Source organism: Rhinatrema bivittatum, chromosome 13, assembly GCF_901001135.1.
Source record: "Rhinatrema bivittatum chromosome 13, aRhiBiv1.1, whole genome shotgun sequence".
Taxonomy (NCBI): Eukaryota; Metazoa; Chordata; class Amphibia; order Gymnophiona; family Rhinatrematidae; genus Rhinatrema; species Rhinatrema bivittatum.
In genome coordinates this window covers 78,472,161-78,499,162 of record NC_042627.1, presented here as the reverse complement: position 1 = coordinate 78,499,162, position 27,002 = coordinate 78,472,161, and the positions used below count along the sequence as shown (strand labels likewise).

At 44.1% G+C, this 27,002-nt stretch overlaps 1 protein-coding gene across 1 annotated transcript; it reads left to right on the top strand.

Moving 5' to 3' along the window:
* The first annotated feature begins 341 nt into the window (after window positions 1-341).
* On the top strand, window positions 342-25,837 carry CILP (cartilage intermediate layer protein). The gene is made up of 8 exons (XM_029575523.1): window positions 342-498; window positions 7,451-7,614; window positions 14,088-14,357; window positions 15,055-15,228; window positions 16,990-17,304; window positions 17,866-17,974; window positions 19,578-19,735; window positions 21,096-25,837. Exons 2-8 carry the CDS (start codon window positions 7,548-7,550, stop codon window positions 23,435-23,437), a joined length of 3,435 nt encoding a protein of 1,144 aa, XP_029431383.1. The 5' UTR covers window positions 342-498; window positions 7,451-7,547; the 3' UTR covers window positions 23,438-25,837.
* The last annotated feature ends 1,165 nt before the right edge of the window (window positions 25,838-27,002 follow it).

The window sequence follows — 27,002 nt, the reverse complement described above, 5'->3', positions numbered from 1 at the left end:
CGCTGCTTTGCAAGGTGCTGCCCACCCGGCGGGTCCTTCCAGCCAGGCCTGTTCCCCCCGGATGCACGTGTGGCAGGCGGACTTCACCTGCCTGGGGCTCTCTTCGGAAAAGGGCTTGTTATGCGGATAAATGTAGGTAGGCAGGTCTCGTATGCGTGCAAGTCCACCAGGGTGGGGAGGGCTTTGGAAGCGGATTCTTCCGTCTCGGCTTCTCAGAGTTGGCCTTGGCACCGCTGTTCAGCCCTCTCCCCCCTCCCTCCCTCCCTCCACCTTCCTCTTCTCCTGCTTTCTGACACAGGAGGTTTGCATTTGTAATCCCCCTGGTACGGGATTATTCAGACGGCAGTCTCCTTGCTCTCAGATCTGATTTCCTCTGTGTCTGGTGCTGAGTGCCACCCCCTGAATGTATATAAATAAGAAGCCGTAAGCAGCTCCAGACATCTGTCCGCAGCTGCCCACACCTTCGTCCCAGCTCCACCGCTAGCACAAGATTTTCTGGTAAGCTACACGTATCGCACACATGGAATAAGTAGAATAAAGTAAGCTGGTATATTACTGCTGTGATTAGATCATGTGTTAGTTCAGCATGAATTCTTAACGACTCTAAGGCAAAGCGATGTTTTTAAACAAAGTGAAAAATGAAGATGCTTAAAGGCGATCATTATATCCTACAGTTGTTACTTACCGTATATTCTTTAGGAGGAAAATGTCTGTTTTTCGATTGCATGCACTGCTTTGTGAGACCTGATGCACGAGTGACAGTCGCCACTGGCAAAGCTGCAAGAACGGAATACACGTCAGGTCTCGGTGCAGAGAAAACGACCTTCCTAACCAGGACATGCGTCCCTTTAAGGAGCTGTCACCAGTACCCAGGCTCTGTCTCTCCTCAGCATCCGGCTAAGACTTCCCAGACTTGATCCACCTCCCGTAAGAAGGAACTGAGCCTTTCCCTGTTCCCTTACAGCCACAAAAAAAAAAAAAAAAAATCTTCTAACGCAGTGCCCTCCCCTCTAAAAGGGGCATCTTTATAACCCCCCAGGACACCTCCCAGCAGCACCTTGCATTGTCAGAAGAGCAACCAGTGGTGAGCTTCTGCGCTGCTTTCTCCTGGAATAAATTTGCGTGGCCGTCCTGATGTCCCCTGCTTTCGGTTTTATGATGTTTATATCGTTTGTGTTTGTTGAATTCCTTTCGTTTTGGCATGGATAGATTTCACAACGCACCTACTTGCAGGAATTTGGGCGAGTAGCATGCTGATCTGATAAAACTGTTTTATTCCAGTTTGTGTGTGTGTGTGTGTTGTTTTTCTGATGAGCCAGGACAAAAGATGCTAGAACAAATTTGGTCGACGCCTTCATGCCCATCCCGACGCCCCCTACATCCGGGTCAATTTCCGCTATTCCTGTCCTGGGAGAGCCCTGGGACCTGCTTTTTGTAAGGACCTGCTGCTGCTCCTGGTGCTACCCTGACAGAGCTGCTGCCCCTTACACACCATGTCAGGCGCCTTTCAAACCCCCTAGAACAGGAGAATTCTGTCCGAAAGGAAGCCACATCTTCTTGAGATAAATCTTATGAGTGTCTAATAAAAGCCTACAGAGAATCCATGGAATGCACTTGAAAATGTGAATGAACCAGACTTACGCAAATGAGATCCCTTAAATAAGTTTTCATTAGTAGGAGGCCAGTTCAAGTTGGGTGTTTTCCAAAAGTATTTGTAGACAATTTAGAAAGTGTCCACACTGGGACAAAGTCCACCAACCACGTTGTACCAATTTTGCATCAGCTGCACTGGCTCCCAGTTGAGAGCAGAATACAATTGAAAACACTTTGCTCTTTCTTTAAATGCAATGAATCAACTGTCCCCTGAATATCTTTCCCAACGTCTGCTCTCTGATCCTCCCAACAGGCCCCTTCCGTCCTCCCCTCCACTGGCTTCAGCCAGACTAATGCGCACGAGACTCTGCGCATTCGACTGCTCTGCCCCTAAAATATGGAACGTTACCCCCTAAGGCTGCAATGGGAAACTTCCAGAAAAAAAAGTCACAGCTTGGCTGTTTAACCAAGAGTCCACAATAGAGAGTCATCCCCTAGCACCTGCCCGACTGCGAATCCCACAAGGTGCACCCACTCCCCGGTTATCTCTGTCTAACAGGTTCTTAATGTCTCTCACACCTTAACATGGCCAAGTCAGAGCTGCTTCTTTTCTCTTCCCTCTTTTTCTGTCTCTGTGGATGGTCTCTTATCCTCCTGGTTCCCTTGGCCCAACGGCCCCTAACCTTGGGGTCTCTCTTTCTCTAGGCACATCCAAAACACTGCTAATATAGTGTTGCCGAGTCTTGCTCCATCCCTTCCCTTCTCAGAATGCAACCAAAATACTCATCTGCTCTCCTGTCATCCCCCACTTACACTTCTCTCTGTGGGCCTCCCGCTGAACCAGATTTCTCCACTGCAGCCTATTCAGAATTTGGCTGCATGACTTCTCTTCCTTCAAGTCATTGCAATTGCTCCCAGTCCTCTTCCGCATCCAGTTCAAGCTTCTCTTACTTGTCTATAAATGCATTCACTCTGCAGCTCCTCATTGCCTTACCTATCCTCTCTTCTCTCTCCCTCCACCCTCCACCCTTCTTCCTGATCTCCATTCATCAAGCACGGTTCTCCTGACTCTGACTCTCTGCTTTCCGACTTGCTGCCCGAATGCCTGCAATAAGCTTCCTGAGTCAGTGTGTCAAATCCAGTCTAAAAACTCACCTTGTAGAAGCTGCTTTTAAATCCCAAACAATTCCCTATAATAAATATTCTTCCCATAGACTCCTGTTTGTCATGTGTGTTTGTCTCGGCTAATTGTAGCCTCCAAGGAGCAGGGACTCTCTTATGTGTATCTGTACAGAGCTGCATACAAATGATAGCAGTACCAGTACTAGTAGTAGAGATCCTGTGTGTCCTGTAGTAGATGTGCATTCCCCTGCTCCTTAATCCTCTTTCCAGATGAGGAGAGGGCTGTGCATAGCTCATTCAGTCCTTCTCACTGGGCTAGGACCCCAGACTTGGATGAGATCTCCAAGGCTCTCAGCGTGAAGGAATGCAGACACATTCTGGGCTTTGCATCCCTACTGTGGGAGCACCACCGATTTCCTGATTCCTCTGGCTGTGGTTTTCATAAAACCTACTGCAGAACAACTGGAAGCAGAGATGGAAAAGTGGCATGTGGTAGGTCTTCTATCTCATGCTACACTTTGCTGAATGTGTGATGGCTTTGCCACAGTTTGTGTTGTTAAATTATATCTACCTACTTGTGTCTGAATCACGAGGGGTCACTGGCAATGTCTCTTAAACTCTTTAACAGAGGTTAAGAAAAATCACACAAACTAGAAAGCATTGTCCAAGGAAATAGCTTGGTAGCCCTACCTTTAAACATCTGTTAGCTTAATAAGGAGATCATCTTGATATCCTTTTTCCTTAAAAAAATTGCATTCTAAAGCTAGAAAACTAAGCTCTATATGTCTACTAGTGATTGCTGGCTGCAGTACCAGATGTGCTTGATGAAAAATTCACGAAGTCGGGCATGAGACGGACCTGCAGCACACGACTGACAAATCCCTTGGTCAGCAGCACACATCTGGAAACAGGGGCAGTCCAAATTCACTCTTTAATAGAGTTACACTCCCTGCAAATTCATTCTGTGAGATATCTATATTAACCTAAACTGTGTTTATTCCCAATTCATTGTATGGCATATTTACATTAACAAAATATTTATTCTATATTAAATGTGTCATATACTGTATTGACATTGGCTTGAGCTTTGCTTACTTCAAATTAATTCTGTAATACTTTTACTTTAATTTCTGTATTGTGCACAGTAGAGGGGTCAAAACTATTGTCCCAGATATAAAGGTGCCTCTTTAACTGAGATAAAGGAGTATGTCTATTTATTTAGCTTATATGCAAAATGGATATTATCATATAAGCGAGCAGTAACACTGTTTTATTGTAGAAGAAATTTTAATTAAAAGCTGTTAGTGTCAGTTTAATAAATTGTTCCTCACTAGTTTTCTCCACAGGAAAAATACCGGTTGTCAGATTGATCTTATGCTCCTGCAGCAATCTCAGAGCAAGTCATTTGCCAAAGAAACAGTGTCTGTCACTAATGTCTGTGTTGATTGCATAATAGATTTATTTAGATTAGTTAAATGTATTATTCATGTAATGACCAAAGCCACTCTAAGCAGTGTACAATGAAGTAAATGACTTTTCTGTAAGCCAGAGGCGGTAGTTCCAGCAATGATGTCCTTAACAGAGTGACATCTTTAAAGGAGCACTTCATATTAAGAGAAGCAGCATCTCATGATTGCCAAGCCAAGTTCTGCAAATAATAAGCAGAAAATTATGTGAAAATTGTCATGTGCAGGGAAATTCTCAAAAGCCACATCTGAGAGGAAATAGGGTCTTTTAAAATTGCTTCCCCTATCTGGATATAAAGACAGGTGTGTAACTTTACCCACAGTGAGAGGAGGTGTTACTGGGGGAGGAGTTCACACTTACACACCTAAGCTTATATTTCCAAATATATGCACAAAATATTACCTGGGAAAACAGCAGGTGAAAATATGTGCGTGCACTTTTTCTTAGCCAGTTTTCAAAAGGAAATTTTTGATTTTGAAAATGAGCGTAAAGTCTGCGGGCAGAAAGGACCTGCAAACTCTGGACTTGCGTGGCTAGCTTGAAAGTTGCCCTAGTGACGACTAAAGTATTAATGTGCTTCTTCAAACTGGGAGATCCTCGGAAGTCCTAGACAGAGCATCACAACTGGGGGAACCTTGAACTGCAAACCGTTCCATTCAGCCGCCCCCCAAGCCCGTCACAGAGCTGGATTTCTCTGTCCACCAGGCAGATGTGTGCCCACGTTTCTTGGTGGATGCAGCCAAATTGTGCGACATGAGCCAGGCTCTGTATGGATGAGCAGCTCATAAGGAACAGCTGAGTCAAAACCTGGCATTTCAGTTCCTGGTTCAAAGGATCCCGGGAGCATTTCAATGCCAAAAAAGAACCGCTCCTCTCCAAACACAGCCACAGCTGGCTCACCTGCCCCTTCTGAGCTGGAACGGAGTCATCACCTTGGTGCAGAGCTGCCGCGTTTTTAAAGAGAAAATACGCTCCAGTCCTGAAGTTTGAACTTCAGCTCAGTGCACTGGAGAATCTGTGGTCCTACTTCTTTCACTCTGACATCAGCAGCACAGGAGCGGAGTTGCAGAAAGCCAGGACTGGCCTCTAGTCTCCCTTTGGAAAGTGGATCCCTTTGCAGTTGTGCCAGTGTCTGTGAGACTGGCACATATTGGCAGAACCAGCATGGACAATGTAAGTTAAGCACAAGCTGGTGTGGCATTCCCACATTGTCTGAATTTGTATCACAAAAAAAAAAAGCCTTCACGCGAGTTAACAGCACCAACCAGTCGCCCCACCCTTCAAAATAATCTAACTGAAAAATCTAACTTCGATCTATGGATTTCACTTCCATCCTACCCAGATTTCTGATGCCAACTAAAAACTCAGCAGACTGAGGTCCTCTGTAATCTTATCCCTAGATTGGAAAAGACTAACCGCTAAGAAATTGTAATGTTTAAAAGCTAGGAAGCAGAAAGAACCAAGAAACGTGATCTATGTATAGGACCCAATTTAGTACCGCTAATGTATCCCCCTACTCTGACCTAATGCCCCTCACTGTGATGTAACAGAACGCAGCTCTTCACAATGCACTCACAGTGATGAAACAGAATGCATCTCTTAACAATGCACTCACTGTGATGTAACAGAATGCAGCTCTTGACAATGCACTCACTGTGATGTAACGGAATGCAGCTCTTAACAATGCACCTCACAGTGATGTAACGGAATGCAGCTCTTAACAATGCACCTCACAGTGATGTAACGGAATGCAGCTCTTAACAATGCACTCACTGTGATGAAACAGAATGCAGCTGTTAACAATGCACCTCACAGTGATGTAACAGAATGCAGCTCTTAACAATGCACTCACTGTGATGTAACAGAATGTAGCTCTTAACAAATCACCTCACTGTGATGTAACAGAATGCAGCTCTTAACAATGCACTCACTGTGATGTAACAGAATGCAGCTCTTAACAATGCACCTCACTGTGATGTAACAGAATGCAGCTCTTAACAATGCACTCACTGTGATGTAACAGAATGCAGCTCTTAACAATGCACTCATTGTGATGTAACACAATGCAGCTCTTAACAATGCACCTCACAGTGATGTAACACAATGCAGCTCTTAACAATGCACTCATTGTGATGTAACAGAATGCAGCTCTTAACAATGCACCTCACAGTGATGTAACAGAATGCAGCTCTTAATAATGCACTCACTGTGATGTAACAGAATGCAGCTCTTAACAATGCACCTCATTGTGATGTAACAGAATGCAGCTCTTAACAATGCACTCACTGTGATGTAACAGAATGCAGCTCTTAACAATGCACCTCACAGTGATGTAACAGAATGCAGCTCTTAACAATGCACCTCACAGTGATGTAACAGAATGCAGCTCTTAACAATGCACTCATTGTGATGTAACAGAATGCAGCTCTTAACAATGCACCTCACTGTGATGTAACAGAATGCAGCTCTTAACAATGCACTCATTGTGATGTAACAGAATGCAGCTCTTAATAATGCACTCACTGTGATGTAACAGAATGCAGCTCTTAACAATGCACTCACTGTGATGTAACAGAATGCAGCTCTTAACAATGCACCTCACAGTGATGTAACAGAATGCAGCTCTTAACAATGCACCTCACAGTGATGTAACAGAATGCAGCTCTTAACAATGCACCTCACTGTGATGTAACAGAATGCAGCTCTTAACAATGCACTCATTGTGATGTAACGGAATGCAGCTCTTAACAATGCACCTCATTGTGATGTAACAGAATGCAGCTCTTAACAATGCACTCACAGTGATGTAACAGAATGCAGCTCATAAATATGCACCTCATTGTGATGTAATGGAATGCAGCTCTTAACAATGCACCTCACAGTGATGTAACAGAATGCAGCTCTTAACAATGCACTCACTGTGATGTAACAGAATGCAGCTCTTAACAATGCACCTCACAGTGATGTAACAGAATGCAGCTCTTAACAATGCACTCATTGTGATGTAATGGAATGCAGCTCATTAATATGCACCTCACTGTAATGTAATCCCACCATAATGTGTAACTTCCTAACCTTTGATATAATTCAGCACATTGTAATCCATTTTGAAGCAACTGACCAGCTATGAAAGGCTGAATAGAAAGATTAAATTAAATCATAATGTCCTTGTGCAACCCAGTGCTTGCTGTATTTTGAGCCTCTGTGGTGGGGGAGTCCAAGCTGCTCAGGTGTGACTTGAGACTAACTGGAAGTGTTTTTCACGCAGGAGACGGATGTGAGGGGACATCACAGGGACTTAGCTTAGCAGGCAGACCCTGCAGGAGATCCGAGGCCCTGGTGACAAGCCTGGAAGGAAGGCGAAGATGATTGTCGTAAGCGGCTGGCTCTTTCCTCTTCTGCTGCTGGATGTCACACGAGGTTTCATGCAAGGTCTGTGTTCATAAAATATCCCGATTGAATGTTTAAGAGGGACTAGAGTAAAAGCTTCATCTTTGGGTGTCCTCCAAGGCCAGTGACGCTCCCCATTATCCAATTGACCCCAATGAAAGACGAACGTAAAATCATCATCTATGGTCAGCTCCATTTGTAGATATAGAAAAAAAAAGCTGTGGCAGCTTCCCTTCCCTGATCTAATTGTCTAGAGTCTCGATGCTCTTAATGAGCTGTTTTTCAAGTACCAAGCCCGGGTCACTCAGCTCCAGCTGTATCGGTGAGTTACACTTTTATGTGCAGGTAATCACAGAGGTCACTGACTGAGCTCAGCTTCTGTACTTTTCATGCAAAGAAAAAAAAATCTCATTTGCTAGGCTATGTCCAACACGTACCTGTAAGCAGCGTGCTTTAAATAAGATGAAACCATGGTGTGCCGAGACTCATTCACATGTTTTTCTCCCTGCCTGTTCTTGAATGATATTGAGCGTCACTTGAAACCTCCCCAGGACAAGGAAGTAATGTCCCAGTTAAAGAAACAAGCCTGGGTCTGGCCTGGTGTCTCGGCGCCAGGTTCACTTCCTGAGCCGGACTTCTTATTCTCAGGCTGAATGAGGCTGGGGGTCCCAACCATCCATCTAACAGCGGGAGCATCACCAGGCACGGGTGCAGTGAAGGGCTCTGATTCAGTTCTCTAGTGCCCTGGGTGGCTCTGTGCTTGCACCGGGATCAGGTTGGACAGGACTGGAATTCTGTGTGGCCGTCCTGTCCCAGCTCGCCTCCTCGGGTCCCGAACCTTCAGCGTATCCAGCGACCCCTCTGTCTTTCTGATGAGACTTGCTAATCCACGCAGGGTGGAAGAGTAGCCTAGTGGTTAGAGCAGTGGCCTTTGAACCAGGAAGACCTTGGGCAGTTCATTTCACCCTCCATTACCTCAGGTACAAAACTTAGAGTGAGAACCCTTTGGGGGACAGAGAAATAACTACAGTGCCTGAATGTGGAATATAAAAATCAGATCAATAAATAGTCAGACTGCAGACCAGGGACTGTCACTGTAGCAGGGAGCAGCTGGAATAGGGGAAATGAACGCTCATGGCAGGGGATCCCAACCCTGCTTCCGTTAGAGGAGGGAGAAACTGCTGGATCAAAAAAAAACAACCCAAAAGAAAAGAAGAAGGCAAGCAAAATGACGTTAGGCTTATGAGATGAGACGGAAGGATGTAAATATGAATATCCTGGAGTGAGAGGGAGACTTTTAATTACTCGAAAGCTGTAAATGATGCACAGGAATCAAACCTTTTCCAATGGAAAGGAAGCTGTGGTCCAAGGGGGAACGACTCAGAACCGACATCAGGAAATATTTCTTCATGGAGAGGGTGAGGACAAGAACAGTAAAGGAGTTCAGATGGGCATGGGATAAGCACAGAGGATCCCTGCTGGCTATGAAGAAATGAGGTATCCCATGTTAGCACTAAGTGTAACATCTCTGCATGGAGCAGCAGTTTCAATGCTAAAAACCAGACCAGATGGACCATTAAAGGGCTTTATTTGCCCTCATGCGTTCCTAAATAACAGAACAATCTCAGCGCCAGAGAAGCCTCCAGTTAACTGTTTGGTGTCCCCCTTAAAGTGAGGCCCGTCTCTCTGTACAAATGAGACTCAAATTCTCTCTACATGAGAATGTTCTATCTCTTACAGATGATATCTCTTTAGTTTTCTGAATCTAATTACTTTTTACATCATCAGTTCCTGCAGTGGAAAAGCCTTCAGACTTAGCAGAAGTCTTTCAGGAGATGTGACATCAGTGGACAGCACTGTCCTAGTGATTGATGATGTCATAGCTTGAGCTATGCTTTCTGTTCTAAGTACTTTCAGGAGATGTGACATCAGTGGACAGCACTGTCCTATTGATTGATGATGTCATAGCTTGAGCCATGCTTTCTGTTCTAAGTACTTTCAGGAGATGTGACATCAGTGGACAGCACTATCCTATTGATTGATGATGTCATAGCTTGAGCCATGCTTTCTGTTCTAAGTACTTTCAGGAGATGTGACATCAGTGGACAGCACTGTCCTATTGATTGATGATGTCATAGCTTGAGCCATGCTTTCTGTTCTAAGTACTTTCAGGAGATGTGACATCAGTGGACAGTACTGTCCTATTGATTGATGATGTGATAGCTTGAGCCATGCTTTCTGTTCTAAGTACTTTCAGGAGATGTGACATCACTGCACAGCACCATCCTATTGACTGATGATGTCACAGCTTGAGTCATGCTTTCTGTTCTAAGTACTTTCAGGAGATGTGACATCAATGGACAGCGCCTTCCTATTGGCTGATGATGTCACAGCCTGAGCCATGCATTCTGTTCTAAGTACTTTCAGGATATGTGATGTCACTGGATAGCACTGTCCTATTGACTGATGATGTCTCAGCCTGAGCTGCTCATTCAGAAGATGTGACATCACTGGACAGCAGCATCCTATTAATTGATGATGTCATAGCTTGAGCCGTTCATTCTGTTCTAAGTACTTTTGTCAATAAAGGGCCAGATCCCAGGTCGTCTGAGGAGGCAGGAACCCAAAGGAAAGAGAGAGGCAGAGTTTACTGTAATGGAAAAGCAGTTACTCTGAACTCTGTCCTGTAAACATTTTAAGAAATTATGTTGGAATGTAGCCTGAGAGAGCCGGGAATATACAGCACAGTGCTTGTATTTGTCATTATGAGACATTTAAAGGCAGGGAAATGCATTATCAGAAATAGATCCCATGTTTTCCAATCCCATCCTGTCTGAATTTTATATCCTGAAAATGAATCTGATGCTACATTAAAGTTCTAGTTGCCGAGTGGTCCCCTGGCGAGACTTTAAGCAGAACTGGCTGGTGATGCTTGTAGCAGAGCATGGAAACGAATGTCCTCAGTCCTCCGAGAGCACCCAGGAGAGCTGCTCCATACGTTTGGTGCCAGAGGTGCACGCAGTTCCTGGCTGGAAATGTTGACTGTATTTCTGGCTGCTTTGTGAATGTGATGTCAGGCTCATGTGGAAAAATGGACATGAAATTATCAATCTAGAACATTCTTTGAAAGTCCCTGTTCTATGAAGATTTTTCATGCTATGCTGAGTTTGGATGTATTAGTGTAATCCCTTACACAATAGGTGAAAAATCAGGCCTCACTTGGCTTCTGTCTACATAGCATTCAGGACATGCTGCAGTGACCACCTTAGATGCAGTTTACGCCACTGTCTTACTTATTATCATTGTTTATATAGAGCTACCAGGCATTTGCAGTGCTTTACAGACACATAAGAGACAGTCCCTGCTTCCTGGAGCTTACATTCTAGTCAAGTCAAACAAATATGAGTCTTTGAGTTGAAACAGGGAGGCCATGATTGGGAAAACCAGCTGGGTAATAGCTGGGATTATTAGAGGAAGGAGCAACTTTAACCGAGTAAAACTGCCAAGAGTGAGGCCTTTTAAGAGCCTATATAAATGTATTTATTTATTTATTTAACAGCTTTTCTATACCGTCGTGGAAGAGACGCTAAGTCCTTGATGTATGAAAGCTGCAACATGACTGGACAATGAGTTAAACACAGAAGTATTAGTTTGACCAGGGGTTCCCAACCCAGTCCTCGGGAAACACCCAGCCAGTCGCGTTTTCAGGATCGCCACAATGAATATGCATGAGACAGATCTGCATATAAGCAGCGCATGCAGATCTATTGCATGCATATTCATTGTGGAGATCCTGAAATCCTGACTGACTGGGTATGTCCTGAGGACTGGGCTGAGTCAACACCTTCTATGTGAGACCATCTTATTAATGTAAGAACATCTTATGTGCTGATGATTACTGGCACCAAAGTATGAAATGTTCTGCATCTTTTTGGCATCTTTTGCCTTTTCCAGTCTTGCCAGTAATTGTGCATGTGATCACCACTCCTCTGCGCTCTGCCTGCTCTGAGGATACATGGAGAGCTTCAGCGTCCAGTGCAGTAATACCATTAAAACAAAACATTCTTTCCTTCCCTCATCGTCCGCTGAAGGTTCTCAGAACCAGGCTACTGTCAGGAGAGTGCGGATCGGGAAAAAAACAAACCATTGCTTCTCTGGAAAAGAAATCATCCCACGTGCTTCAGAGACAGAGGGCTCTATTTACTCATCTGCAATGCGCGTCATTAGTGAAGAGGCCTCATTAGCAGTAAATAATGTCCGTTAACGCGCATCACAGATTAGAAATCCTTCCTTACTAAAAGACAATTTTTTTAAATTAGCCAAGTAACTAAACACTTACCTAGGTGTACTCAGAGGCTAACGTTTGCACCTCCATGGATAAAAGAACAAAACATGAATAGATCCTAATGTGAACCCTGATAAGAGAGTAACTTGGACAAAAAGGATATATTTTGATTATTTATTCAATAAAAAGACTCAACAGTAAGCGTCGTTGTGTGAAAAAATATTTGAACCCTTCATTCGGAAATTGGTGGCTACCTCCTTGACCAGTGATGACGTCAGCAAAACATTTCCTGTAATTGTTGCTCAGCCCCTCACATTGCCCTGCAGGGCCCATTCTTCCATGCGGCTCTGTTTCAGCTCTAACATTTGAACCGCTCACAGCAGGCCTTGCCACAACATTTCAGAAGAGTTCGGTAGGGGACTTTGACTTGGCCAAACCAAAACATGAAGTTTTGGTAGATTTACCTGACTCTTTCGGGTCGTTGCCTTGCTGTGTGACCCAACTGGCTCAGCTTCGGTTCCCGGATGGAGGGTCTCACATTTATGGTTCCATCAGTGATGGCCATCCCTCCAGATTCTGATGCAGCCCCACACCATTTTACCTCCACCACTATGCTGGACGGTCAGGATGAGGTTCTTATGCTGGAAGGCTGTGTTTAGTTCTCGCTAAACAAAATGTTATTGTGACCAAAATGTTCAATGTTGACTCATCTGTCCAGAGAACATTATCCCAGAAGCTTTGTGGGTCATCCAGATTCTCTTAGGGGAAAATGAGCTGGGCAGCAGTGGTCTCTTGCTAGCTATCCTCCAATGAACACCATCCCCATTCATTTGTTTTCCCAATTGTTGAAGCATGAACCTTCACATCTGCCACAACGAGAGAGTACTGCCCATCTTTAGGTGTTAGTCTGGGGTTCTTTGTGATTTTGTGGATGATTTTCCAGTTTGCCCAAGGTGATTTGTCAGGACGACTGTTCCTGGGTAGAGTCGCTGTAGTCCAGCATTTTCCATTTGTAGACTGTCTGACAGTGGATGGACAGAACCCCAAATATTTAGAAATGGTCTTGTAACCCTGTCTATAGACAGATGAGCATCAACTACTCTTTCGTGGGTCCTATGAAATTTCTTTTGATTGTGCTTTGAGGAGTTCCCAGTAACATTTATGGTGAAGATAAAACGCAAAAACTTGTAGACCTTTATATAGAAGAGGATGCCCAAATTTAGTCATGCAGATTTACTCCATAGGGTGGTTGACTTGTTACTTAATTATTTAAACATTATTTAAATGTAAGTAGCCAATTAACTGTGTTCCTGATTCCTGCATTCCTTTTCTACCTTGCCTGATCTCTCCATCCTTCCCTGCCTCGTCATATCCAGTTCCTCTCACCTCCCTGCCCATCCTGCATGTCAGTCTCTCCTGTTCTTGTCCTCTCTTCAGACAACACATAGTTAAGTTCTGGAATTCAATGCCAGAGGATGTGATTATGGCAGTTAGTGTAACTGGGATTAAAAAAGGTTTGGATAAGTTCCTGGAGAAGGCCATAAACTTCTATTAATCAATAAGGAATAGTACCTTGGGATCTATTTAATGTTTGGGTACTTGCCAGGTACTCGTGACTTGGATTGGCCACTGCTGGAAACAGGATGCTGGGCTTGATGGACCCTTGGTCTGACCCAGTATGGCATGTTCTTATGTTCTTATGTTTGATGACACAAGACTGCTAGCACCACAAAATTCCAAGAAAACATTTACGAGAATTAATTAGCATGGAGAGCGAATGAAAATTACCCTATAACCATTCCGATTAATTGTTTGTAATAAAGGCCCAATCACAGAAAAAAGTTTGACAATTATGTAACCTAATTTGGGGATAAAAATGGGCAAGTAAAATTCTATATAAAGCTGTGTTATCCGCACAATCATTTGAGAAGAAGTTCATGCTGATGCCTCACATGGCATCCTGCCTCTCCATAAGGTACCTTATTAGTTAATGCTTAAGATGTAGATTATTTTATAGCATTTAAATAAAAAAACCTTTTCTCTACAGCTGTTGGCTCTAAGCGTTTATTTGTCTTTAAAACCACAACAGCTTGACTGTTCATCCTGGCCTTCCTTAGTTCAGTCATGGCGGGAACCAGTGTTGCTGAAAGTGCTATAAAAACTGCAGTGCTCCTTAATAGTGCAGTAATAATTGCCAATGGGGCTGAGAATTGTCCTTTCTGTTGGTTAGACTCTGGGGAATGGACAACGTGGTTTAATATCGACCACCCTGGAGGCAACGGCGACTACGAGCGTTTGGATGCGATCAGGTTTTACTACCGAGATCGAGTGTGCCAGAGGCCAACCAAGATGGAAGTGAGGACGACCGAATGGACTCCGGCGGAGAGAACGGGGGAGCTGGTGCATTCCAGCCTGGAGAAAGGATTCTGGTGCATCAACAAGGAGCAACCCTCGGGCAAGAACTGCTCCAACTACTCCGTGCGCTTCCTGTGTCACAGAGGTAAGGACAGAACAGGAAGCGGCTCCAGTATTATCTCTGACAGAAAAAGTGCTCAATGCTTTGCATAGGCTTTATGTGTGCAAAGTTGGATAGGCAGCATGCACTCTGCACACTTTTAAAGGTACTGGATAGATCCAGTTACAGACATCAGCCGTGGAGGGGTGTGTAGCACACACTGGGACACACCGAGACTGATGCCGTCAGTCTATTTAAAGCTGCTGCTCAGAAGCTAGTGATAGAGCGTTGCTAGTACTGTAGTGATAATCCAGAAAAGATATTTGTAAAATCCCTGCAGCGAAATCATGAACACTCAGGAATAATGAGGCAAAAATAAAGAGCCTTAAGGGCCTAATTTTAAAAAGCATTTAAACTCGGGTTTTACACATTTAAAGGCACATCACCTGTGCAAGTGGGCTTTTGAAAATTGCTATAATATATGCCATTGAATCGTCCAGAGGAGATTCATGTGTAAGTGCACTTTACGCACGTAAATGGCTTTTTTAAATTGCTACAATAGTAGTTACATTTACACGTGCAAACTCCTTTTAAAATGACCTCCTAAATATTCAGCCCCAGACCAGGTAGTGCATGGGGTAGCAGGGCAATTGTAGCCTGCAATGCTTCAGCACGTACACGGAGACACAGTCTTTGTAAACCGTAGATGACTGACGTGGCCTTTTCCATGATTCACTGACAGGTGACGCCAAGGAGGTTTGGTCCCCGTGGTCCACCTGGAGCGAGTGCCAGGTGAAATGTGGTGAAAGTGGGGTGCAAACCCGGAGTCGGTATTGCCTGGCTGAAAGTCAGGGGGAGGTGCACTGCAGCGGCCGCACCCAGGAAGGAAGACGCTGCACAGGAAATGCCTGCACCGGTACTGACTTCACACTGCTTCCCAAATACCACCTCCGATCAGGCGAGATACAGTCAAGTGGTGGCAATAACTGGGGGGTTTTTGATGACCCAGAGACAGCGGCCATGCTATGTCAGATGCAGACATCAAACGTTTATTTACATGAATCACTTTTTAAATGACTTCAGCCTATGACAGGAAGAGTAATCTATTAACAGTAAGAGAGTAAGAGCCAGAGGAATGCTTAGTGCACCTAGAATCTAATCCCAGCTCTGCCACTGACTCTCTGTGGGATCCTGAGCAAGTCACTTTATGTCACTGAGCCTCAGTCTGTATAACTGTGATTGGGTAACTAAGATACAGAACACATCAGTCCTAATGCCTTATAATTACGATGAAACTGTCAATGAGCCACAGGACCAGATGCTGAGTGTTTTGAGGTTATCATGATGACAAGCCTGTGGGGCCATTACTGTTTGGTTATGTAACTTTTGAGGACAGTTTCTTCTTCGTAATATTTGAAATCCACTTGTATAAATAATGTTTAGAGGAGAAAAGACAGAGAATTGAAGCTATGGAAAAAGACCTAGGGACAGAAATATTGAAGGAGAGGAGAAGAGAGTAAGACAGGATTGCAAAGAAACAGGAGAAAGAGACTTGAAAACCGGGACTAGTGCAAGGAAAACAAAAAATAGAAGCCGGTATATTATATACCATATGTATTATATACCACTAGGATACAGACAGCGAATAAGGTACTATATTTATTATATACCACTATGGGTCCCTATGAGATATAGATAGCGCATTATGTTCTGCATCTATTATATACCACTATGAGTCCCTATGAGATATAGACAGCGCATTACGTACTGCATCTACTATATACCATATGTGTCCCTATGAGATATAGTCCGTGTTTTATGTACTGCATCTATTATATACCACTATGGGTCCCAATGAGATATAGACAGCGCATTATGTACTGCATCTATTATATATCACTATGAGTCCCTATGAGATATAGTCCGTGTTTTATGTACTGCATCTATTATATACCACTATGGGTCCCTATGAGATATAGACAGCGCATTATGTACTGCATCTATTATATACCACTATGGGTCCCAATGAGATATAGACAGCGCATTATGTACTGCATCTATTATATACCACTATGGGTCCCTATGAGATATAGACAGCGCATTATGTACTGCATCTATTATATACCACTATGGGTCCCTATGAGATATAGACAGCGCATTATGTACTGCATCTATTATATACCACTATGAGTCCCTATGAGATATAGACAGCGCATTATGTACTGCATCTATTATATATCACTATGAGTCCCTATGAGATATAGTCAGTGTTTTATCTACTGCATCTATTATATACCACTATGGGTCCCTATGAGATATAGACAGCGCATTATGTACTGCATCTATTATATACCACTATGGGTCCCTATGAGATATAGTTCCACTCTGACTTTAGAACAGACTGCAGGTGAGAGATAAGGACTGATTTGTAAGTAGTCACCATCCATTGTCAGATGCTATAGAAAGCAGTCAGCCTCTTCCCTAAAGGACAGCCATTGTTTCTTGCTGGCAGACAGCTGTCTGCTGACCTTAGCGCAGAGGAGAATGCATCACAAATGTGGGTTTCTCTTCCATTAGAAAAGGAAACGTCCTTTGAGCCAGGAAGAAAAGCGCTGTGTTAAAGAGAGCAGATGCAGACTATGCATTGTAATTTGCTTTGCATGCTTGTCTTTTGCAGCCTGCAACATGTCCTGCCCTATGGGCCGAGTTGATGCCGACTGTGAAGGCTGTGTGTGTGAGGGGCACGTGCTGCATGGAGTGGTCCACCTGAAGGATGGTGCGCCAGCTGCCAGAGCCTCCATCTACCAGCGAGCCAAGACGCTGAAACTTTTAACCATGTCGGACAACGGCGGAAGATTCACAGTTTCAGGGCTATGTCCTGACGGCAACACCATACTCCAGATCCAAAAAGAAAAGTACTCAACAGCTACTGTCGCTGTACCCAAAAGCAGCAGCAAAGCAGCATCCATCAGCATGATTTTCAAACGAGCAGGTAAAAGCAGTCAGGAAGGGGGTTAAATATTGTAAAAGCTTATTCACTTTACCTTGCTGGTAAGAGTTAACTTGAAAAATGACGAGGTATGAAAGATGCACAGTGATGGTCTGGGCGCACATCAGGAAGACGTTAATCTTAGCAGAGAAAGATGAAGTTTGACACAGAGAAGCCACTTCAGAAGCTGGCTGCTCTCTGCAGTCCTGATGGTAGATCAGAAAGCTTTGATTGTCTTTCTTATTGCTTGTCATGGGTCTGAACAATACTGCAGGATGAACAATGGTGAGATCCCGTCTTAAGCTCTCTCTTTTGAGAATGATACAGAAGGATGTGAGTATCAAGCATTAGCTCATTCATGGTTGCTTGATGCCAATGCACACTTGAGTTGGGTGAGGCACAGTATGGGGCAAAGCTTATGTGTTCTGGCATCTTGACAGAGCAAATGCCATAAGATGGTTGAACTGACAGGTTAGCCTCAGTGGAAGGTCTACAATGCACCCACATCTTTGTGCCGCAGCAGAAGCGTACTGTAGTTACTATGAATCTTCTCTTTCTTCCCAGCAAAGCCATACATTGTGGAGAATCCAGAAAGTAAAGCTAGACGTACCGGACAGAGTGTCACTTTCTGCTGTAATGCTGTGGGGGAGCCCTCACCCAACCAATATCTCTGGTAAGAAAAAACTCCAGATGGAGGATTAGCGTCCCACGTCCAGGCACAGCTAGGATGCAGAAATAAGAAAGGAGGAAGTGTGCTCTAGACGAGAGCGCACGGGTTCTCACCCCGCTCTGTCACTGTCTCCCTCCATCGCCTGGGCATCGTGGTTAACGCATAGAGCTGTGACCTTGGAAGATCTTGATTCCATTCTATCCACACTTACAGGCCCCGATGCAATATCATGCGCAGAAAAAAAAAACATGCGTCCAAAGCGGACGCAGGCACATCCACTTCTTCTGGGCGCTCGATGCAATACGCAAATGAGCTGCCGTGCTACAAGGGACACACAATGGATAATTTGTGCCTCCCTAGAGCTCTGCATTGGGCGCCCAGGAGAAGTGGCTGGGCATCCACAATAGCCTGGCCAGAGCTCCCTTCCCCCCTGATTGGTTCCTTCACTGGCATGTGATGGTGAATGGACCAATCAGCAAGAAGTGAAGCAGTAAATACATTAATATTAAGTGCCCTGTGTGTGCAGGTTACCAAAAGGGACACTGAACGTGTATATTGTGCACTCTGAAATTTTTTTTTATGTCAAGATGGGGTTTTTTTTGCATGGTGCTGCTTTCTGCGGTTCCTCCTACTTAGCATCGCGACAATACTAAGTAGAAGGAACCACAGAAAAGAAGATTTTTTTTGTTTTTAAGTTGAGCCCTTGAAGTGCGGGAAAACTTTACGCCTGCTCCGGGCAGGCATTAAAATTTTACAGGTTACAAAATGCACCTCAGGAGCATAGGGATTTTTTGTATCGCGGGGTAATAACCTCATCTACATGGAATTTACATGCAATGAGCAGTTTTGGACGCATTGATCCCTTTAGTGCATCGGGAATTATGGACACAAGTCCAAAACGTGCGTCCAAGCGCTCGATAATTTATGCGCTAGGCTCAGTGCACGATACTGCTTCGGCCTGAAAGTGTGTGACCTTCAGTACAAGCCGAGCTGGTATCAAAATGCTGTAAGGCACTCCGGTCAAGGCGCCATATAAAAACAAAACTGGGAAAAAATCCTTTGAGGAGGGAAGATTCTGACCATGTAAAGTGCTCTTATTAGTGCTGTGCTCAACAAAGATGCTACATAAATATTTAGATTTTCTCTCTCTCTCTGCTTATATAATATATTAGTATTCTGTGTATTACCCTTAAAAAAGTGGTCCATAAAAATCCTGACTCTTCAAGACGATTCATAAAATCTCTTGAGGGAATCTCTTGAACTAAAAAGAAGAGCAGGGAGGTGACTTTATCACCACTGAATGAATTACTGGAAAGAAAATTATAGCTGTGACGCTAGGAAGGGTTACGCCGTCCCGGAGCATCGTAACCAGTTGTCTAATGACATTAACTAATTCCAGTATCTGATGATGGGGCAGCTGAGGGAAGGACACATTTTGAAGTTTATATTCTGTTTACATTCTGGATCAGGCAAACTGACCCGCAGGGCCACATTGCACAAAATGGCCTTATCTGGGTGACAGACGTCCACCTTTTGCTCACCATGAAAGGGGTATTTGTGTGACCCAGATCTCTCAAACATGTTCCCATTTTAACATTTGTCACAGGTACCACAATGGAACTCTGCTGGACCCCATGGTACATAAATACAACAGCAAGCTGGCGCTAGCACAGTTACAGATGAAGCAGGCTGGAGAATATTATTGTCAGGCCAGCAATGAAGCAGGAAGCGTGAAATCCAAGGCTGCCAGGCTCTCCGTGATAGGTAGGTACTGCTACTGTGCAAGTTGCATCACTCATAGGATGTCCCAGGAAACCACTCTACTGTGCACGTTGCATCACTCATAGGATGCCCCAGGAAACCACTCTACTGTGCACATTGCATCACTCATAGGATGTCCCAGGAAACCACTCTACTGTGCAAGTTGCATCACTCATAGGATGTCCCAGGAAACCACTCTACTGTGCAAGTTGCATCACTCATAGGATGTCCCAGGAAAGCACTCTAGCTATTTCATCTTCCCGAGGATACTTTGGGGCCAGATGGTATTAAGCAGATTTACCATAGCCATAAAAAGGAGGAGACCCCTTAATACAGCTGGTCCAAAATGCTTGTCTCTCATACACAGTGTAAATCATCAGGCGGTTACTGGTTCACCTCCTGATGCATCAATTTACTCAACAGTAACATGGTAATTATAGAACATACGACTTTTATGATAAATCATGACTGGCAAGGTAAGCATTAACACACTCAAAACTGGGTTTTACCCCTGCAAATGCACTTCCCCATGTAAGTGGGCTTTTAAAAATTGCTACGATATATACCATTGAATGGTCAATAGGTTTTATCCGCGTTCAGTGCACTAACTGCGGGTAAGTGGCTTTTGAAAATTGCTAGGATAGTGTGTAACATTTACATGCATAACTGCATTGAAACTTCACCTGAGTACATAGATGAGCAGTCATACTCTGCTATAACAAAGCCTCTTTTTAATACATTTATTGGTTCCCAGCCCAGTTATTCTATGGAGGTACCACTAAAAGAGCAATAGAGTTTTTCTACCTCACCCTCCCTTTCACAGTCTGACATGCAGCTTCTAAATATTGCATTTTACTCTGGAGATGGCTGCATGCGTTCCTCTAAAGAGATAGGACTATAAAGCACATTGGATCTAATTTGGATGAAAAGTTTCTGAAGTAGAAGTGATTGATATTATTCTTACTAGGACTCCACGCTCTGGTTACATTTCACTGAGGAGTGCCTTGTGCAAAAAGGACATTTAGTAGGGACTTCGATTCACTTAGAAGCTACAGTGCAGCTCTGGCTGTTATTAAACATGCAGATGAGCTTAGAGGTTGAGAAACGGCTAAGAATTTCCAGCTTAGAAACTGCACATTTGATGCAGTGAAGTCATTAAGCAGCAAATCCTGAAAGTCTGTAATCCCTCTGGCTTTCACTTTCCTTCTAAATTAGCTTTTAAAGAGACAGAAAATACAAGCGCCATAATTCCCGCCTTACCCTAAGTTACCATCCACCAAATCTTGCAGCAATGAACTCCAATATCCCAACTAAAATGTTTTATCGCTATTTAATATGTCTTCAATAATATTTATTTCCACAGCAACAAGCAGAGCTTCCTGTGATCCCAGACCTGAAAGTCACCTCATCAGACTGCCCTATGACTGTTTGCAGAATACAACGAATTCATTATACTACGACGTGGGTAAATGCCCACTACGAACGTGTGCAGGAGAGCTCGAGAAAGCCCTTCGGTGCAAGGATTCGGTGACGTATTGCTGCGGCGTGTCCAAGATGGAAGTCAGGAACATCTCGTGCCACGGATACACGCTGCCCACCAAAGTAGCCACAGAATGTGGCTGTCAGAAATGCACAGAGACTAAAAGCATGGTGCGGGGAAGGGCCGTTGCTGCCGATAATGGAGAGCCCATGCGCTTTGGTCATATCTACATGGAGGGGAAACGCGTGAGTATGACCGGGTACAAAGGAACCTTCACCATCCAGATCCCGGCACATACGGAAAGATTGGTCCTGACATTCGTGGATCGTTTGCAGAAGTTTGTGAACACAACAAAAGTTCTCCCTTTCAGTAAAGAGGGCGGGGCAGTGTTTCATGAAATCAAGCTCCTGAGGAAGCAGGCACCCATCACTATTGACGCCACCCAATCCAATGAGATTTCTCTGGGTGATTCATCAGAAAACAACCCAATAGCGGAGTTAGAAATCCCTCCTCTTAGCTTTTACAGGCAGAATGGTGAAATCTATACAGGAAAGGTTAAAGCCAGTGTGACGTTCCTGGATGCGAGAAACCTATCCACAGCCATGGCAGCCCAAAGTGACCTGAACTATGTCAATGAAGAAGGTGATATTTTTCCGTTACGCACCTATGGCATGTTCTCAGTGGATTTCTCTGATGAAACGACCAATGAGACTCTGAATGCAGGAAATGTCAAGGTCTACCTAGATTCGGAGCAGGTGAAGATGCAAGAACATCTGGAAAACATGAAACTCTGGTCCTTAAACCCTGAGACAGGGCTGTGGGAAGAAGAAGGTGCTTTCAAGATTGACAATGGCAAGCGTGGCAAGCGAGAAGAAAGAACGTTTCTGGTTGGTAACATGGAAATAAGAGAGAGGAGGCTCTTTAATCTTGACGTGCCAGAAAGCAGAAGATGCTATGTCAAAGTAAGGGCTTACCGGAGTGAACGCTTTCTGCCAAGTGAGCAAATCAAAGGCGTTGTAGTTAATCTAATAAACATGGAGCCAGAGGCAGGTTTTGCTTCCAACCCCAGGGCTTGGGGTCGCTTTGATAGCATCATCACTGGTGCCAATGGCGCTTGCCTGCCGGCTTTTTGTGATGATCAAAAGCCTGATGCCTACTCAGCATATGTGATGGCAAGTCTTGGAGGGGAAGAACTTGAAGCAGTAGCTTCGGCTCCTAAATTAAATCCCAATAGCATTGGAGTTCCACAGCCCTATCTCAATAAGCTGAACTACAGAAGGACAGATCACGATGACCCAAAAATTAAAAAAACAGCTTTCAGGATCAGCATGGCCAAGCCAAATCCCAATGCAGCTGAGGAGATCAATGGTCCTATTTATGCCTTTGAAAACCTAAGAGAGTGTGAAGAAGCATCATACAGTGCAGCTCACTTCAGATTTTACAGAGTAGAAGGTGATCGATATGACTTCAACACAGTGCCATTTAATGACGATGATCCTATGAGCTGGACTGAGGACTATCTGACATGGTGGCCTAAACCAATGGAATTTCGAGCTTGCTACATTAAAGTTAAGATCACTGGACCCCAAGAAGTCAATGTGAGAACTCGAAACATGGGCGGCACACATCCACGAACAGCTGGCCAGCTGTATGGCATCCGAGATGTGCGCAGTATCAGAGACATGAATCAGCCCAACCTATCTACTGCATGCTTGGAGTTCAAGTGCAGTGGAATGCTCTATGACCAGGATCGTGTTGATCGGACGCTGGTGAAAATCATCCCACAGGGAAGCTGCCGTAGAGAAAATGTCAACAACATGCTGCATGAATACCTCATCAACCACCTCCCTGTGGCTGTAAACAATGACACAAGCGAGTATACAATGCTGGCTCCCCTGGATCCTCTAGGACATAATTATGGCATCTACACAGTTACAGATCAAGATCCAAGAACGGCCAAAGAAATAGCACTAGGCCGATGCTTTGATGGGACATCTGATGGTTCTTCCAGAGTTATGAAGAGCAACGTGGGAGTAGCACTAACATTCAATTGTGCGGAAAAAGAGCCAGGCCAAAGTAGCATATTTCAGGTGCGACAGAGTTCATCAAGTGCACCCTTGAGAGGAAGAACAGGGAATACCAGACAGATGAGGTCCAGCATTACAGGGATTAAAATCCCTGTCCTTAGGGGCTTCAGAAAAGCTCTTCGTCAACTGAGAGACTAAGGATGTACTGGGCAGGAAAAATATTTGTCTTTTATTGACCCAGCAGTTTCCTCCTGCTCCTTCTGGCTTTCCAGCTCAGACAGAACCAGGGCTATGATCTGGATCCATGAACTTAATTTACAACTACGAAGGGGTGGGTCTGTTCTGGTGGCTTAGGTACACAAGCTGTGGACTGCCTTGCAAAAGATCTCTGGCTTGATCCTTGAGTTGGGTCTTCCGCTACCTGGATCAACTGGGACTGAGGATGCTGCAGAGGCAGCACTCACAGCCCCAGGAAGGAGGAAGGCATGGTCATTGCTTAAGGGGTGACAACTGGTGGATGGATTCAAGGCCCATGATTGCAGGGAGCCCTGGTGCATGGCCCCCAGTCCAAGACCGTGACTGCAGCAATCCAACTGGGTACATTATGGGGTGGGGGTGGGGGATATACAACTGAGGGGAAAATCCCTGGGGAGTTCAAGAAGCAGGAAACTTCAGGGTCCAAAAAAGAAAAAAAGCTTCACAGGGATTTTCCCATTTTGCATCCTTCTCTCAAATTACTTTAGTACTGAAAATGCAATCCTCGGCCAGGGACCATGCACCAGGGCTCCTTCCAGAATTCTGCATTCCTGGGCCCTAAGGTTGGCTACTAGGTGTCACCATTGCATGATGACTAGGACTCCCCCAGGAGGTTTGACCATTGTCTCCACAGTATCCCTAGCCCCAGCTGAGCCAGGAATCCATTCCAGGTCTCTCCAATGAGCCATCTCAAGGAAGTACGTTTAACAATAAAGACAGACAAAAACAATATCTTTAAGATGCAGAAGCTGTTTTGGTGCACTTGAAACAGCATTTGCTGGAAGACTATTTTCATGCATTACTCATGATCAAGTTACAGCAAGATGTAGTAACTGTGAAACCAGACAAACTCTTCTCGATTTAAGGAAGTGCAAACTAGAGTTCCAGAAGCTGAACTGGCCCAGGGAAAAGCGGGAGTCTTTGTGGGTTGTGAGACCCTTTAAAAGAGCAAGAAAAAGGACATAAGCTTTCAAGACCTGGATTTAAAGAAGGGAATTATGTGATCTTGGAAGCTCTCTAAAATATTTTGTTGCTTGTTTAATTGATTTACATCTCCTTGGAGTGTCCATAGGTTCAGATGCTTTTTAAACATTAAAAGAATGGATTTATAAAGTCATACCTAGTGCTGTATATTGTCAAAGAAAAGTTAGGAAAGTTAAGAGGTTTTGTATTTTGTATTTTTCTTCTTTAGTGGACTTTCACCTATGATTTCCTAATATTTAATATATTTCTTGATATTTCATCCCCATATTAAATGTATTATTCTTTGCAAATGATTTTTAAAGGCGCTCTGAGGCATCAGAAGACACATCCATTACTTTCCAGACATATCTGTTCTTTACCCTGGTCTCCAGGATTTTTGGCTACGATTTTTACCCAAGTTACCTTTACAAAATCACAGCCTTAACCATGATCACATTGTACAGATAACCCAGAATGCTGCCAATTTCCGTGGTAACAGAACGTTGAATTAGATCGGTGTTGGGCTGGGAGTGGACTCCTGGAACGTTGAATTAGATCGGTGTCGGGCTGGGAGTGGACTCCTGGTACTTCTGAATTCTAGGACTTGCTGTACCTTTGCAAGTAACTTCATTGCCCTGTGCCTCAGTTTACCCAACTGTAACTGGGGGGTAACAGCATGTGTGCCCCGTTCACCTCTTCCTATTGGCAGCTGTCATGAAGGTCCAGCCAGGCTCACCCACCCCAGAAAACATTGCATGTGTGTCTCAGAAGTACTGTAAAGCACATGACATCTTTCAGCAGGAAAGTACAATGTCAATTTTAATTATCGAGATTGTTATAGTTCTGCTTCTCTGACAGTCATTAAAAAAAAGAGACAAATGGATTATTTTGCAAAATGTTGTACTTGAAAGTGTAAATAACACTTTATTTATGCCTTTGCTACCTTAGAATCACAATGTACATTCACTATTAAAGAGAAAACATGGATTCAGTGGCTGCCAGCTGGAAGAGCTTCATGGGATTTCAGATTTATGGGTCTAAATCAGGGGTGGACAACCCTGGTCCTCGAGGGCCACAATATGCATGAGAGAGATCTGTGCACTCTGCCTCGGTTGTATGCAAATTTCTCTCATGATTATTCATTAGGGCTTATCCTGAAAAACCGACTGGTTTGCGGACTTTGAGGACCAGGGCTGCTCACCTCTGGTCTAAATCCCACTGCTAGTAAACAGCCAGCTTCTTTTGCCTCTCACTTTGCGGGACTCCCCTCCAATACTACGGCCCCTCTTAAGAGAAACATTCTATTGAAAGCAATCTGCTTTTTATTTTTGCAATTTAGAACATTTCACATTTGTAATAAAATATATTTTTACACTCTGATCGTACTGCTCGTTTCCTCTTTAACAGTGTAAATGGTGGATTTTTGTTAAAATAAGATCCTTAGAGGTCGCTCTTTGAATATATGGCCGGATTCAGCGGCCGCCACTTAGCCAGATAACTGTTTATCTGGCTAAATAGTTATCCAGCTAAGTGATGAGCAGGCCGGGAGCGCTCCGGGGCATGGCATAGCACTTGATCCAGGGGAAAGATGACTCTGCTGCCTGAAGACTGCCCATGGAGAAGAGGTGTATGCAAAGGGAGATTAAATACTAAAATATTTGCTGCACAAACATTTTCCACAGCTAGCATCCCCTTTCTACACCCACCTCCATCTCCAGAAGAGGCAGGAGAGCATCCTACTAGCTGCAGCCCCATTACTGGAACAAGTCTAGAACTGCTGCTGGGCAGCTCCGACTTCTCTTGTCACCCTCCCCAACCTTTTCCTCGTTCATTTCTTCCTCATTCTCTCTCTTCATTTCCCTTCTCTTACTCACAGCCACCAACTGACAGGGTTTCAAGCAGACAGTTTTTGGCAACTCCTGTTTTTTGAGCTTACATCCCAGTGCATTGTAATTGTTTCCATTTAAAATTAGCATCATGTGTACCAGCATCCATTTCTGCATGGTAGGAGGATGGACTATCAAAATCCCAGGACTAACTAAATCTTCCTCCAGAAATGGAGTCCGTCATTGGCTGTCATGTTTTTAATTCAATTTGTACTAAGGCCCAGGGTTGTCAGAAGGTGTGGGCAAGACAGGTACCTGCCTAGCTTGCCAAGGTACCTGCCTAGGTTGCAAGCTTCTTTTCAAATTCTATTTTTGCCTACTTTATCAGTGTTTTGGGTCTAACTTGCCAGGGCTTATGCTTTTTCCTATTTTCTTCATTTGAATCCTTTTTCCATTTTTTTGTCTATAATACACTATTTCACCTCACCTTTTCACCATGCTAGCAGTCATTCTGCCTTTTTTAATGTGTGGAATACATCTGATCTGGGCTTCCAAGATGGTATTTTTAAATAATGGCCAAGTCTGATGTAAATTCTTAATCTTTGTAGCTGCACCTTTTAAGGTTTCTTCCCTATTTTCCTCATTTTGTCTCCCTTTTAAAAGTCAAATGATAGAGCAATAGTTTTCCTTAATGTCCTCCCTCCAATTATTAAGTAAGA